This window comes from Erithacus rubecula (genome assembly GCF_903797595.1).
Source record: "Erithacus rubecula genome assembly, chromosome: 17".
NCBI classification, from domain to species: domain Eukaryota; kingdom Metazoa; phylum Chordata; class Aves; order Passeriformes; family Muscicapidae; genus Erithacus; species Erithacus rubecula.
The window spans coordinates 8063872-8079544 of record NC_136669.1 but is presented as its reverse complement, the minus strand read 5'-3'; the positions used below and the strand labels follow the sequence as shown (position 1 = coordinate 8079544).

Sequence of the window (15673 nt, the reverse complement as noted above, 5' to 3'; positions counted from 1 at the left end):
TTCCCTCTTGGATTTGCTGCAGATTCCCCTGAAGCCATGAACCAAACCCCTGCCCCAGTGCTGGTGGTGACTGCTGGTTCTCAGTCACCCTGTGGAACTGTGGATGCATCCAGTGCCTTGAAGGACTGTCATGCTGTAGGAGGAACTTCTGTCTCTTTAATCATTTCATTGCTACTTAGGATCAGTACTTACCCTGATTTCATAGTTATTTGTATTAACCTGCTTTGTTCATGTGCAACTGGCAACTGTTTCACGAGGAAACCGTGGAAATGGGGTTTGTGCTTTTGTTGAAAACGGTTGAATTTTGAAAGAACTTTGAAACAGCTGTTTGGATTCAGCAGTTGAGTGAACATTTATAAAATTAAAGATTGTTTTTTGTCAACTTAAGGCGTCTTTATTCTAGTTCTGTTGCTTCCACTGTGTCCTGAAGGTCACAGTGATCCCCTGGACTGTGTAGCTTGTTTTTTCCTTGAGGACTTCAGTGGGAGCACTGTGGAACCTTCCTCTGTCACACCAGCCCTGTAACAAATCTTTCTAACTTTAAATTCAGTTTGATGAGCCACAGACTCCAGTCCTGTGACTGATTTTGATGTTTATCCCCCCAAACTGTGCAGTGCCTCTCTCCCCCAGGGTTTCCAGCAGTGTTTCACATGCTCAGGAGGGATCCCCAAGTTCCAGTTCCCTTTATGTGGTTTAACCAGAATATTTTCTGGTTCTGTGGGCTGCTGCAGGTTTCCAGGTGTTCCTGCTGTCACTGCCTGCACACCCAGCTCTGTCAGCTCTGGGGGTGAGGTTTGCTGGGACCCTGCAGTATTTAATGGATTCTGGGAGCCCCAGCAGCCTGGGGAGGGGGATCAGGCTCTGCAGGGAGTGAAGGCAGGTGAGAGGCTCCAGGAGGAACCTCCTGAACATGGGCCTAGAGGTGTTGGCAGCCCCCCCATCCCCACAGACTCCAGGCAGGCAGGCAGGCAGGCACCAGCTCTCACTCTTTAATGTTTCTCTGCAGCTGCACAAGGCCCAGGGCCAGTGGTGATCTCCAGCCCAGGGCTCTGCTCCCAGAACAGCTGTGGGTGCCCAGGCCACGAGGAGCTGCCCTGGGCACTCTGCCCTGGCACTCCTGGTGGGTTTAGGTCCTTCAGGTGCCCCCAGCTGCAGTTTTGGGGCAGTTTCCACGCTGGCTGCTGGTGTTGGTGTTGCCATTGGAGTGTCAGTGATGGTAACTCAGCCAGAGCTCCCAGGCAGGCCCATCAGCACTCACTGCACAGGGGAAGGAGCTGAAGGGGCACAGCAGAGCCCAGACACAGCCCTGGGCTCTGCTCCAGGCACTGAGGTGTCACTCCTGTCCCTCAGGGCCAGAGGAGCTGAACCAAAGGGGACCCAAGCTGGTTACAGAGGCATAAATAGGAAGAGAATCCAGGCTTCCTGAATTCCGGGCAGTGCTCTAAGGCCAAAGAGCAAAATTAAATATTTAAAATAACCAAACCAACCTTCCTCAGCTGGTTGGTGCCAGGTGGGGTCTGACAGTGCCAAGTGCTCAGCCCTGGGCACAGCCAGGCCCCCATTAGAAACAAGGAAAATATTATGTCTTTAAAATGTCTTAAATAAAGAAATAAAATTTAGAAAGCGTTAAGAATTACATTAACCCTCTGCTAATCATTAATATTTACACCAATTAGGATTAGTTGATGCTGTGTGGGCTGGCAGCCCCCTGGCTATGCAAAGTAAGCCCAGAGGAAGACCCCAGCACACACACACAGGAGCAGGTTGATGTTCAGGATGTGTTTCACCAGAGGTTTCTCCTCCAGGGAGGCCATGGGCAAGGGCTCAGGTTTGGGCACGGTCTCAGCAGCCTCCTGCCTGCTCTCCATCCCACAGAGCCACAGCAAGGTGCTCAGCAGCTTGGAGCTCCCCTTGGCCTCAGCTGCACCTGGAATGAGAGCAGGGAGAGCAGAGGGGTGAGCCAGGCACTGCCAGGAGTGCTCTGTGCAGGGTTTGGTGCACAAACACCAAAGGGCTCTGCATGAACATTGCACTCCTTTTGGTCACTGTAGGACCAGCTCCATCCTCCCTGGAGCTCTGAGCTCTTCATTTCAAACCACAGTAACCATAAACTAAACCCAAAACCCACAATAAACCAAACCTAAAAACAGAGCTGTAGCTGCTGGGTGCCCCTCAGCCTCCCCTGCTCTAGTCCAGCCCTGTCACACCCCCAAACTGAACTGTGGGACACACATCATTTAATGCTCATGTCCAACAAGTGTGAGACTTCCCAGCAGCAGGAGAGCTGCACTGTAACTCATTAACTCCACTCATTAACTCCCACCAGCTTGTTACAGATCAAAGGAACACGCAGCAAGAGCTGCAATGTTACATAAACAGAGCCCTGAGCCTGGCAAGGACGGGATGGAATCAGCACAGGGAGCTCTGCACAAGGCTGTGCCTGATACCAAGCACAGGCTGTAAACAGTGCTCATCCTCCTCCACTGATCTGCCAAGAACTCAGCCCAGGGCTCGGGCTTCTCCCTGCTGCTAGAGCTGATCAGAAAGCTGCTGAAAAACAGAAAGGGAATTTCATCAACATGACTGTGTTTCCATCCACCTTCCCCTTTTCCAGCCACTTCTGCCAGCAGGTGCCATGGCCAGTGGCCACAGGATGGTGCCCATGGTTCTGTATCCCATCCAGCTCCTCCATTCAAGCTTTTGTAGTGCCATTGAGAGTTGGAAAAGAAGCTGAACTCCTGCTTAGGTAAAATATCAGGTAAAGCCTTTTTCCTCCTGGACAAGAGGAGATGCAGGTGAGACCTCACTGTGCTCTGCAGCTCCAGTCTCTGCTCCATGGGACAGGGACAGGACCCAGGGCACAGCTGGAGCTGGCCCAGGGCAGGGTTAGGTTGGATTTTGGAAAGGTTCTTCCTCCAGAGGGTGCTGGGCACAGCCCTGAGGCTGCCAGAGCTCCTGGGATGCCCAGGGTGGGATTTTGGAGTGTCTGTGCAGAGCCAGGTGCTGGGCTGGATGATCCCTGTCCCTCCCAGCTCAGCATATTCTCCATTCTTTGATCCCACAGTTCTTTCAGCACACACCAAAGCCCCAGAACTCCAGAGGCAGGAGTTTTAACATTGCTTGTCTTGCAGGAGCTCCAGGGGCTGTGGGGTGGGGGTCTCCACTGACCTTTGGCCCCATCAGCAGGGGTCTCAGCAGCAGGGCTCAGCTCGAGCTGCAGCGTGGCTGTGTCCTTGGCAGCAGGCTCAGGGCTGGGGCTGGGGCTTACTGCCAGCTCCTGCTTGGGCACAGGGTCCCCACGGGTGAACCAGGTGAGCCGGCTGATCTGAGGGCAGGGAGAGAGAACTGCTGAGGAAACTGCTGTCCTGGGGCTGCCTCGGCCAAAATCCACCCTGCTGGCCCGGGGCAGCAGCCAAGGGCTCTGCTCTGTGGGTTCTGTGCTCAGGAACCCCAGCACGGTGGGTCTGTAAGGTCTGGACTGAGGGGACAGTCAGTGTGGGCACAGACTGGCAGCAGGTCAGGAGGGAGCAAAAAGAACAGAAATTGTGGCCAGGGAGGGCTGGATGGATGTGGGGGTGCTGAGAGAAGAGACAGCAGGAGGGGAACAGGGGTGTTTCCTTCAAATATCTAAAATATCATTATAGAGGGATGTTCTCAATGGCAGTGTGGATAGAGAGGGATGAGCACCACATAAAACTGGAAAATTCAGGTTGGAGATGAGGAAAAGCTGTTCCAGAGAGGGCAGGTGAGCTCTGGACTGATCACACACCTCCAGGCATCTCCCGTGCTGGGGATCTCTGAGTTCAGGGTTAGTCCTGTCCCAAAGCAGCTGGAGAGCTTTGAACCCCCCAGCCCCTCCTTTCTGCTCTCAGTGCCTTCCTGCAGCCTCAGCACCAGGACATGCACTGAAAATAGTCAAACTGGCACAAGCTTATTCAGAGAGGTGCTTTCTGCACTGGATTTCTCTTTTCTGTGAGGAAAAATGTTCCCTCACTAATTTAGTAAGAGAGCAATTTAAGCTGGAATTTCTTGGAAAATAGAGGAGAAAAGGATGGATGAAACGCACAAACTTGAATGTAACAATAACTCTTGGTAGAATCTACTGCTGACCAATCTCCAGAGTGGGATTAATGGGCCCCAAACCAGCAGCACAGGGGGAAGTCACTGCTGCAGGTGTGAGCATAAATGAAGAACAAGCAGAGCCTTGCATCTGCAGCATTTCTGCCCGGGGATGCAGCGTGGGGATCCTGGCACTCGTTAGGACAGAGGGAGGGGGGCTCACGCACCATTTGGGGGGCCGGGGGCTCGGTGGCCACGCTGACCACGAGCACGGTGAGGGTGGTGACGGCCCCCAGCACCATGGAGAAGTAGAGGTAGTGCATGTACTTGAGCACAGCGGGCCGGGCGTCGGGCTCGCCGCACTGCGGCTCGGGGTAGATGAAATCCAGCACCAGCCGCACCGCGCCCAGCAGCAGCCCCAGCAGCAGCCCCCAGAAGGCTCCCTGCCAAGGAAGGGAAGGAATTGTGTGCTGGAGCTGCTCTCAGGCCGTGCAGGGCTGCTCTGGGCTCAGCAGGGTCAGCACCTTCTCGTTGGCTCTCCTCCAGAAGCAGCCCAGGATGAACACCATGGCCACGGGCGGCTGCAGGTAGGAGCTGATGGACTGGATGTAGATGAAGAGCTGCCCGCCCTGGCCAGCCTGCACCAGGGGGATCCACAGGATGGACACCACGGTGAGCAGCAGCACAAACACCCTGCAGAGACACAGGGGCCCTGCTGTGAGCTCTGCTGCTCTTGGTGGGACTCTGCCCCACAGCCCCAAAGCCTCCTCTGCAGCCCTGCCCAGCTCACAGCTGTGCCCAGATGTGTGTCTGGCTCAAGCCAGCCCATCCCCTTCTCCCCACCTGCCCACGATCATCAGCTCCCACTCGGAGCAGCGAGGACGGAGGTGTTTCCAGAGGTCCATGGTGAAGATGGTGCTGGAGCTGTTGAAGATGGAGGTCAGGGAGGACATGAGGGCTGCGATCATCACTGACATCATCAGGCCCCTGAGCCCTGGCAACAAGGACAGGCAGAGCCACCCTGAGGATCCCTCAGTAGCAGGAAGGCCCCAAGGTCTCCTGTGGGCTGGAACAGACTTAAAACTGGTTTTAGCTCCAGTTTAAAATGGCAGTGATCATGTTTGTCCCACACAAACCCCACTAAATGACAGTTCCAGGTTATTTTCCTCTCTGAACTTCCCTCCCAGCCTGTGGCTGCCATGTCCAACCCCACCAGGGCCAGAACCCTCACCAGGCTCTTACCTACAGGCAGGAGCTCCAGCACCAGCTTGGGATAAGCGATATCAGAGCAGCCAGAGGGGTTGCCACAGATCTTTTTGCAGATTTCCGGCTCTGCACAAGCCACCAGATCTGAAACAAGCAGTGGGGAGTGAGAGGCAGCATTCCCAGCCACAGGACACCAGTGTCTCCTCTGCTGAATGGTGGAAATTGCTTTCTAAGGGAAATTCTGAGAGCTTGGGAGGATTCCAGCAATGACACAGGGCTGTTTCAGCACAGGGGTGTCTGGGGCTGCTCTGGGAGGATCTGCATCCTCCAGCTCCTAACTAGAACAAAATTTCTTCATGTGTTGGGTATTTGATGCTTTGGAACCTCTCAACTTATTCAGGAAAGGCTTCTCCAGCTCGGTGGAGTTGGCACAGGCAGAGGGAGAGGAGAGATCTCTCCCTCAGCACTTACCTGGGAAGAGAACCCGGCTGATCATGCCTGGCATTACCATCATAAAGAGGGGCAAAATCTTCAAGTAGGAGGTCATCAAGGAGCCTCCTTTGGCGTGGGAGAGGTTTTTGGCAGCGAGGGACCTCTGAACAATGACCTAGGAATGAAGGAATGGGTTTGGTTGGCTGCCAGCAGCAGGAGCTGGCTGGGATGGAGCGACCCCGACTTTGATCTCCAGTGAACTCTGCAAGTCTCAGAGGGTGATCACAGAGCTTGGCTGTGCCTCTGGTGCTGGTGCTTTGGATCCTGGCTCCTCTCAGAAGCACAGGCACTGCTTTGAGCCTGGGAGGACACTGTGCCTGACCCTCACCTACCCCTGCCCAGGATTTTCCTTTCTTCCTGCACTGGGGACTTCCCTGAGCCTGTGGAGGAGCCTGGCCAAGGAGCAGGAGAGAGCCTGAAAAGGGCAGAGTTAAACAAGAGAGCAAGGAAGCACAGCTGGAACAGCAGGAGGTGTTTAAGGCTTGGGTCCCTGGCTCTGATGGGGTCACAAGGAGGGATGGGAGCCAGACCTGGGAAAGGTAAAAGAAGGAATTCACAGGTGGTTCAGGAGGAGTGGAAGGATTAAGTTAAAAAGCAAGCAAACAAACAAAAGACTTCTTTGTAGACTGGGATTAACACACAAACACATTCTTACCCCTTTTTCCATGCAGATGATTATTATGTACATATCATGTTTTCCTTCTTTAGGACTCAACCATCTGACATTACTGATGGTAAAATAAGATTTTACTGATGATTCCCCTCAGAAGACCAGTCCAGGTGAGGTCACAAGCCCCAGGCTGGTAACTGAATTCACCTAAGCACAAGAACAAGACCCACCTGATCTGTGCACCAGTACCACAGGGATGGGATGGTCATTCCCACCAGGACTCCTGGCCAGGGCAGGTCAGAGTTCACAGGGTCTCGGAAAATGTGGAAAGCATCTTCCCTGGGCAGGCCACAGCTGCTGTTCTCCTTGCGGATGCTGGGAATGGCATCAAAGTATTTTGCCTGTAAACCTTCAAGGCCACCAACTTCAATAAAACCTGAAATGGGGCATGAGAAGCTGTTACTGCATCCCCCCAGGTCAGGACTGACTCCAGTCTCTGGGTCATTGTGGGTGATGCTCCACAAGTATTTCTTCAAAATCAGCTCTTGATTCTCACACTGAATGGGAGGAGCAGGTACTGCTGGCTGCAGCAGGAGCTGCCTCTGCTGTGGAATCACAGAATCCTGGCAGGGTTTGGGTTGGAAGGGACCTTAGAGCCCATCCAGTGCCACCCCTGCCATGGCAGGGACACCTTCACTGTCCCAGGCTGCTCCAACCCGGCCTGGGACACTTCCAGGGATCCAGGGCAGCCACAACTTCTCTGGGCACCCTGTGCCACCTCCCAGGGAAGGATTTCTCCCTAATTTAACTTGATGGTGCTTCTGTCACAGTTTAAGTGACCAACCCCCAGGAGAACACTCACTGAAGACCATGAGGGACAGGGCCCCGATGAGCATGATGAGAGTCTGCAGGGCATCAGTGTAGATCACAGCTGCCAGGCCACCTGGGAGAGCAGAGAGCACAAACTGGGATGAACTGGGTTTGTTCTGTCTGAGCACTTCACACTTTGTTCTTGCCCAGCAGCACAAGCTGAGCCCTGAGCCTGGCCAGGGAGTTCTGTCCATGCTGGGGGCAGCTTTGGCCAATGACACTTTGGAATTTCTCAGGATTTGAGTCATCATGAGTCACCATAAGCCAAAAGCAGCAGTTCTACGGGAAATACATGGAAAAGCTCTAAAACAAAACCCAAGCTGAAAAAGGAGGAGAAAAAAAAAAAAAAAAAGGAGGTTGGGATTTTACATCACTGGGGGTGAGCAATGGGAAAGGAATAACCTTTATTTGTTTGGGATTTCTGTGTGGCTGTTTTCCATTTGGCCACTCCTAAGCCCTGAAGGCGTCCAAGCCTGGAGTCTTTCCGCATTACACGGCTCATTGTGGTGCAAATCCCTCACACCTCCGGAGAGCCCCAGGAAAACAGGCAAAATGGACCCTGAAAATGCCTTGCCAGAGCTTCTCCCTAAGGCAGACCTGGCCTGCACCAACCTGGGGTGGCCTCTGAGGAGGGTTCACTTACTCTCATCTGGCAATTTTTTCTAAAAAGGTGAGTTTTCAATTGCTTTTCCACCCAACATCCCTACTCGTGCCAAAACCAGGCTGCTGGGGAGGCAGGACAGTGCAGGGTGTGAGTCATGGAGTGCTGGAATGGCTTGGGCTGGAAGAGACCTTAAAGCCCATCCAGTGCCACCCTGCCATGGGCAGGGACACCTCCCACTGTCCCAGGGTGCTCCAAGCCCCAGTGTCCAGCCTGGCCTGGGACACTTGAATGTCAGGTCAGGGGTGGGGCAGGGGCAGGGTCAGTGACAGGGGCAGGGTTTGGGCAGGTCAGGAGCAGGTCAGGGGTAGGGGCAGTGTGGGTCAGTGGCAGTGACAGGGGCAGTGACAGGGGCAGTGACAGGGGCAGTGATAGGGGTGTCCCAGCACGCACCAGCCACGGTGTACACGGCAGTGATGGCCAGCAGCCCGGCCACGGCGATGTACAGGTCCCAGTGCAGAGCCTGCTGGATGAACAGAGCCCCAGCGTACATGTCCACCTGCAGGACACAGTGACACACGGTGACACACAGTGACACCCTGCAGGACACACAGTGACACCCTACAGGACACACAGTGACACACAGTGACACACAGTGACAGCACAGTGACAGCACAGTGACAGCACAGTGACACCCTGCAGGACACACAGTGACAGCACAGTGACAGCACAGTGACAGCCTGCAGGACACACAGTGACAGCACAGTGACACACAATGACAGCCTGCAGGACCACAGTGACACCCAGCAGGACACACAGTGACACACAGTGACAGCATGGTGACAGCATGGTGACAGCACAGTGACACACAGTGACAGCCTGCAGGACACACAGTGACACACAGTGACACCCTGCAGAGCAGCACAGTCTCAGCACAGTCACAGCACAGTGACCCTGCAGTCATAGCACAGTCCCAGCCCCTCCCAGTGTGCACCCCTTTACTGGGGCCAGCCTGGTTTGGACACAGCCCCCCAATCCCCTACAGCATCTCCCCCCACAGCTCATCTCCTTGCAGCCCCAGCTTGACCAGCACCATCCTTCAGGCAGTTTATCATTACTCTGGTCACAGTAGTGACAGTGGGGGGTGACAGGGCTGTCACAAGACGGGGGGCACTGGGGTGGGCTGAGTTTCTCTCTTTCCCAAGCCCCAGGGTGAAGGAGCTGTGCTGGGCTGGGCAGAGACTGGGGAATCTGCCCTGCAAAACCACTCATACCCAACTCCTGGGCTGCCACAGCCTCTGATCCCCCTGGGAATTGTCCCTGCTGCATGGGGACAGGGTGATCAGCAGGAAAAGTGTCCCCAGGGCTGGGCCCAGCCCTGCCCAACCAGCTCTGCAGCTACGTGAAAATGCAGCGGGTTCAGAGAGCTCCAGGACAGGCAAAGGGAGGACAGACAGCTGTAAAAGCATTCAGGTGTAAAAGCACCCTGAGCACAGGAGCTGCAGTGCCAGAGATCCCCTCCAATGGGCACTTTAACCTCGAGGAGAAGCTGAGCCTTCCCCACCACTGCCATCTGAACCCTGGGACTTGCATCCATTGCTACAACCCTGCAGTGTACTGCCACCCCGGCCACCTCCCACTGTCCCAGGCTGCTCCCAGCCCATCCAGCCTGGCCTTGGGCACTTCCAGGGATCCAGAGGCAGACACAGCTGCTCTGGCACCCTGTGCCTCACATCCCTCACAGAACAATTCCTGCCCAATATCCCATCCCTGCCCTGAGGGAATCCATCCCCTGTGTCCTGGCACTCCAAGCTCTTATGAAAAGCTTTGGGAGGTTCAGAGGCAGGGTCAGACACGGTGTCCCACCCTGGATGTTCTGCTGGATGTTCCCTGTGTGTGCAGGAACATCCAGCAGGGATCTGTCTGTCTGTCTGTTTTCACGGTCCATGCCCGGGCTGGCAGTTAATGAACAGCCACTGAGCTCTTGTGCAAGGCTTGATTCAGTTATTTATTCAAACAGGTGCAATAAAGGAATGAAGATTTTCCTTCTAACCCTGTTATAAGAACCCAGCTGCTCCATCCTGCCATAACAGCACCTGGTGTCTGCACAGCAATAAATGTGTAAGGGGGAGAAACTGAGGAGCTGCCAGGGGTGCAAAACCTAACAACCACCACATCCAGCCTCAGAGCCCCAGCTTTCCATGAGCTATTGCTCAGGACACTGACATGAGCTTTACCTCCTGCTCTAACCAGCATTCTGGTGCTAACTGAGCAAAAAAAAGGAAGCTACTCCTTTTTGTGTAGGTTCTCAAAAAAACCCCGTCTCTCTTCCTTGGGTGTTCTGATCACAAACCCTTCTGTGCTCATCCAGGAACAGTCACTCATTGCATTTCCCAGCCTCACTGCTCAGCACACATTTCCGAAGTGAATTAAATGCAATCCATTTCCCTTTTTTTTTTTCCCCTACTTACAGATATTTTGGTGAAGATGTAGATGAACAAGTAGAGAATGGCCAGGAATATCTGAATTCTTTTGCCTCCGAAACGTCTCTGCAAATACTCAGGCATGGTTGTAACCTGTGGAGAGACACAGTGAGGGAAGAGGGGACAGTCCCAGGGTCATTCCCAGAGCTGCCAGGGCTCCCCATGGAGCTGAGGGCTGTTTGCAGTGGAACAGGAGCAGGAGGGCCCTGGGGGCTGCCCTGGGCTGGCATTTGACTCTGCTACTCATTCCTTAAGTTTCAGATTTCACATATTCCCAGATTCTGCACTGCATTAGTGTGTGGCTCTGAACTTCATATAAAGTGTCAGCAAGTTCTCACACCTCAGTCACACAAAACAACCCTTTTTCAGCCCCAGAACCAAGGACATCTTTACAGCCTCAGCCCCAAAAAGTGCAAACAGCAGTGAATTGAGGAGAGAATCTGGGAGAATGAAACTGCAGAGCCTGGAGCTGGAATTGGACAATTAACCCCAAGATGGAAATGGACCAAAACTTATAAAAGTATGAGAACTCCTAACCCAACATCCACCTTGGGTGTAGCCCTGACCAGCTCTTGTGCTGCCCAAGGTGAATCCTTTGAAGGGATTTTAATAAATCCCCACTTTATTCCTTCAGCTCTGATCCAGGTCAGCCTCTCCAGGCATCACTGCCCTGCTGGCACAGCTGGCACAGCTGGCACAGCTGGCACAGCTGGCTCAGGGCTCTCCATAGAGCCCAGCTGGGGAATCTCCATCCCCTGCCCAGGACATGGAGGGACTCTGCTCCCTGCAGAGGGGTGGGAGCACTCTGAGCCCCCAGGTCAGAGCCTGCCAGCAGCTCTGGAGCAGCAGCAGGCTCTGCAGGAGCAGCGGGAGGGGGGGAATCCCACGGACACACAGCCCACACCTACCCCCGAGGCGATGTAGATGGGCAGGAAGAGCCAGGCCAGCACCAGGACACAGAACATGCCCTGTGAAGGGAATGGAGGGTCACACCAGGGGATGGGATGATTGATGGGGATTGGGGATGGGGATGAAGGATTTGGGATGGGAAGATGGGGATGGGGTTGGCAATGGGACTGGGGATGCGGGGTGCCAGCAGCAGTTCCAGCAGCGGGATGCAGAGCTCGGGAGCTGCCGGGGCTGCGCTGGTGTCCCCGCAGGGCAGGGCAGGGCAGGGCTCCAGCTGGGAATGCCGCACTCACATTCCACTCGTAGGCTGTAGCAGCAATTCCCGAGGCAGCTCCCGAGCCTGCCAGGCCGATGAAGTGCCCGCTGCCCACGTTGCTGGCAAACAGGGATGCGCCCACCTGGGGAAAGGGAGAAATCAGGTCTGGCGCTGGCACAGGGCATCGCTCTCAGCTGTTCCCCATTCCTGGCTGCAGAGGATATGAAATCCTTGTCAACCTCTGTCATCTTCTTTTCCCTACAGGTTCAGTGACACGGGCACCTCTGCCCAGCTTCTTTCACCATTCACTGACAATTTGTTTGAGACCATCCTACTTCCAAAGCACCAAATCTCTTGTGAATAAGCAGAGAAGGTGGGGGAGCAGGTTCTGGCATCAGCACCTACTGAGGGACCAGCCCAGCCCAGGCTCAGCACAAAGCTGTGTCCATGCTGGGGATCCCCAGGGGATTCTGGAAATCTCCAGAATCAGGTTTTGTGAGGCATTGGGCTGGTCCTCACCTTGCAGTCTCAAATCCAGGGGAAAAAAAAAAAAAAAAAAGCCAATATGAAACTGGCAGAGCACAGGAGTAGCTTTTGTTTGTTCATCCTGTTTGGAGAAGCGTTTGCCAGCATGGGCAGGGGAGGACAGGGCTACTCACAGGCCACCAGACCATCTGTCCCCCGGCGAGGAAATAGCCTTTGACGGTGCTGCGCTGCGTCTTCCACATGGACTGCGGGCACAGAGAGGGGCCGGGCTCAGGGGACACCCAGAGACAGCCAGCAGCGACCCTGGGCTGCCACCAGGGGCTCCCTGAGGGACATTTGCCCTTTGGAAATCCTGGGGCCTGAGGGATGCGCCCTGAGCCACACGCAGAGCTCTCCATGGTGGAATTCCTGCTGGAATGTTCTGTGTAACAGCAAACTCTCCAGGAAACAGAGGAAGGGAAACAGTTTTGGACAAGAACTGCTGAAACTCTGGGCTTTAGGAGTGTTCAGGAGGAATTCTGGGCATTGCTCATGGGCTCCCCTTCCCCAGAGATGATCCAGCAGCGCCCTGGGAGTTGTGCATCCCATCCAAAGGGAGCAGCTGCTCCCCTCTGCCTCCTGACAGCCAGGCTGGGCTTCTGCTGTCACAAAAGCCATGCCAAAGGATGTCCTTCTGTCTTAATTATACATAGACAATGTTAAAAATGTAAGGAATCTGCTGTCAGGACCCCTGTGGACAAGCACAGGTGATTTATAGGAGAGCAATTCCTTCCTGGATGAACAAAACATCATTGTTAGCAATACTCTGTACTCAGCCTCTTCCTCAGCAGGGTTCTCAAAAGCTTGGCTAGCACAGGCCTGGCCAGCCCTCCCCAGGGACACTGAGGACACTTCCCAGGCTGAGGAGAGGAGAAGGATCTGTAAACTCCCCCCTGCACTTGTTGTGTCCAGTTAAAAGCAGCTCGATTCCAGCCCCATTTTCCAGCAGATAAGAAGATTTTAAGCAGAGTCTGCTCACCCAGAGCCCCACGGCGAGGACGAAGAGGAAATAAAGCACGAGCACAGCGATGTCCACGGGCTCCAGCCCCTGCTGGGGGAACACATCCCACGAGGGGGTCACAGAGGCTGGGGGGAGGCTGGTGGGGTCCATGGCTTCCTGGGCAGGCTGAGCACTGCTGTGTGCTGATGCATATACCTGTGAAAGGATGGGGGAATGGCCAGGGACAGCCCCAGCCAGGTGGGGACTGCTCTTGGAGGATTCCAGGCTCCTGAGGTGCTGCTGTGCCAGAGCTCTGGGGAAGGCTCCTGTCTCTGTCCTGTGATGTGGAGGTGCTGCCAGCAGGCAGGCCAGGTGGGAAGGTGGGATTTTCTAACTGGTGAGAAATGGGGCATTGGAAAGAAGGTGGAAACAGCTGGAACAGGCAGAGGGAATGAGCAGAGCTGGGGGTTACAGCCTGGGGGTCCCAGGGTGACAGCATGGCAGGACCAGCCCAAGTGAGGGGCTGCTGCCAGAAACGTGTCCCTCACAGTCCAGCAGAATGTGGTGGCCCATGAACAGCCCCAGCAGTGCTGGCACTTTCCTCCTTTACCTCCTGTGCAGAGCACCTGGGTCTCCTCCTAGCCAGGTAACTGTCCCTGCTCCTTATCAGGAGAAGAGACTGGCACAGTGTCACCAAGGACTATAAAAACCCATTTTCTTCTCCTGATGGTGAGGTGTGGCATAGCTGCAGGATCCCTGAAAGGGCTCCCTGGAGCATCCCCTGGTGCTGCCCCTTGGCAGAAGGGGCAGGATAAAGTCCAGGCAGGGAGTTTGGTTGGGTTTGAATTAATGCAGTGCCTTCCCAATTCCTTCTTCCCTCATCTCAGCCCCACTTTGAGAGCAGAACAGGAGGTGAGGGGCAGCCAAGGCCACCTCAGGCAGTGCCTGGCCCAAGGAACCCTCAGGGCCACACAGAGCAGGTTTGGGATGGTTCCTCTTACCCTGCAGAGCCGAGGAGAGGTTCCCCCGAGAGGAGCAGTCACAGCCTGGCACAGCCCTGCTGGCACCACACACCTGTGCCAGGTGGCTGCTGTCCCTGTCCTGCACGTCTGGCTGGCTCCTTTGGCCTCTCCTGCACTTGTAAGGGGACACTTATAGGCTGGCCCTGCCATAAGGTGCAGAAGGAGTGGCGAGGGTGCTGGGACACACGGCACGGATGACAAGCGGTCCGACGAGTTCTTCCCCTGAGCTCCTGGGCTGGGGCAGCCCCAGTCCCAAGGATTTCACAACACCTTTGTCCAGGTGTGGAGCTGCAGCTGACCCTGCCCTCAGCTCACCCAGAGTGTGACCAGCCACGCTCCTGCTGCCCAGGGGGTGAGCCAGGAGACTGGAGGAGCTGGAGTGCTGAGGAGGGCAAGGCCTGCCCTGTGTCCTGCAGCACTGCTGGGCTCATCCATCTCCCAATAAATAAGGAGTTCCCAGTGGCAGGAACCATCCCAGCACCTGCTTCCCACAGCTGGGAGCTGCACCCTGACTCTGCAGCCTCCAGCACAACTCAGGGTCGGTAGAGAGCCATGGTGTGGTTGAAGCAGGAAGCACCAGGCTGGGACTGGGGACACTCAGCATCTCAGCAGAGATTTTCCACGCTTTAGAACCCCCCTGGATCCCTCTGGATCCCTCGTGAGCTCCCTCCTGGCAGGGATGCAGGGCACTGATGACCAGACCGCTGCTATCTCACCTCTTAAAGGGCCAATGTGTCTTGGCTGCTGCCGAGTTTTTATTGGCACGTTTAACCTCTAAGTGGGAAAGGAAAAACAGGGTTTGGTATGTCAGCCTGGGGAAGCTGCTGACCCCACTCCCACACCTCCAGCTTCCCCTGGCACCGCTGTTTCCTTCCATCCTGGGACACTTCCCACCTCAGGATCACAGAATCGGGGAATCTCTTGCGCTGGGAGGGACCCTCAGGGATCACCCGAGGTCACGGCGTGGGACAGGGACCGGCAAAGTGTCTGTCTGTCTGTCCCAAAGCTGTGCGGACCGCAGTGTCTCTCTGTCTGTCCCTCCCAAAGCTGTGCGGGCTCTGAGCACCTGCCGTGCCCCGCAAAGGGAGGGAAGGCGGTGGCTGCTGCCCTGCCCTGCCCGGGACATTCCCGCACCGCCGCAGGTGCCGCTCCGGGACAGCGCAACGCCGCAGATTCCCCAGATCCCGCCTGCGCCCAGTGGAAATTTTGCCCGTTTTGTGAATTCAGCTCACAGCCCGCTGTCCCCCGGTGCCTGGCACAGGCGGCGGCGCTTTCCTCGCCAGAGATTGTGAGGAAGGAACATCCGTGGCATGGGAATGAAGCTGCTGGAGCCGGCCCTGTATCAGCAGCGCCGGGGGACGCCGCACACACACGTGGCTCCCGGTACCCCGGCGGCACCGCCGCGCTCTAAATTCCTCCTCGAGGGGGTTTTTAAAGCATTCCCAGGTCCATCCACCTCCTCCAGCCACCGCCGGGACCCCGGGCAGCCCAGCAGAGCCCAAACCCCGCGGAGCTCCCGACTCGAGGTAGAAGCTGAAAGGGAACTTACTGCGCTCAGCTGGGTCTTATTCTGCTCCCCGCGCCGGGCACCAGCAGGGCTCTGCCAACTGACAGGCAGCTTAAATATTGCCAGAGAATCGGGGTTTGCCAGCGGAGCTGTTAACAGGGTCACAAGGAATGAGAAGGAATATTTATAGTCA

The 15673-nt window shown here is 55.4% G+C and overlaps 1 protein-coding gene across 3 annotated transcripts; it reads right to left on the bottom strand.

The window, feature by feature from the left end:
• Nucleotides 1–1129: 1129 nt before the first annotated feature.
• On the bottom strand, nt 1130–14586 carry SLC5A11 (solute carrier family 5 member 11). Of its 3 annotated transcripts, XM_079321247.1 has the most exons (17): nt 13953–14586; nt 12991–13167; nt 12146–12217; nt 11524–11628; nt 11230–11289; nt 10310–10414; nt 10076–10105; nt 8292–8397; nt 7230–7310; nt 6598–6803; nt 5737–5872; nt 5302–5409; nt 4903–5053; nt 4584–4752; nt 4287–4502; nt 3169–3325; nt 1130–1927 (listed from the first exon to the last, which is right to left on the bottom strand). In XM_079321247.1, the coding sequence occupies exons 1-17, from the start codon at nt 14121–14123 to the stop codon at nt 1713–1715; spliced, it is 2265 nt and encodes a 754-aa protein (XP_079177373.1). In that variant the 5' UTR covers nt 14124–14586; the 3' UTR covers nt 1130–1712. The 3 variants fall into 3 exon arrangements, with proteins under 3 accessions (XP_079177373.1, XP_079177374.1, XP_079177375.1); XM_079321248.1 differs by lacking the exon at nt 10076–10105; XM_079321249.1 differs by having other exon boundaries at nt 12991–14081.
• Between the last annotated feature and the right edge of the window lie 1087 nt (nt 14587–15673).

Excerpts from the sequence above, each read along its gene's own strand:
- SLC5A11 (XM_079321247.1), bottom strand. The coding sequence starts at position 14,123 with ATGGCAGGGCCAGCCTATAAGTGTCCCCTTACAAGTGCAGGAGAGGCC. Across the intron at positions 5,054-5,301 it reads GCTGGAGCTCCTGCCTGTAG|GGCTCAGGGGCCTGATGATG; the intron begins GTAAGAGCCTGG and ends CCTTGTTGCCAG. Across the intron at positions 1,928-3,168 it reads CCCTGCTGATGGGGCCAAAG|GTGCAGCTGAGGCCAAGGGG; the intron begins GTCAGTGGAGAC and ends CTCTCATTCCAG.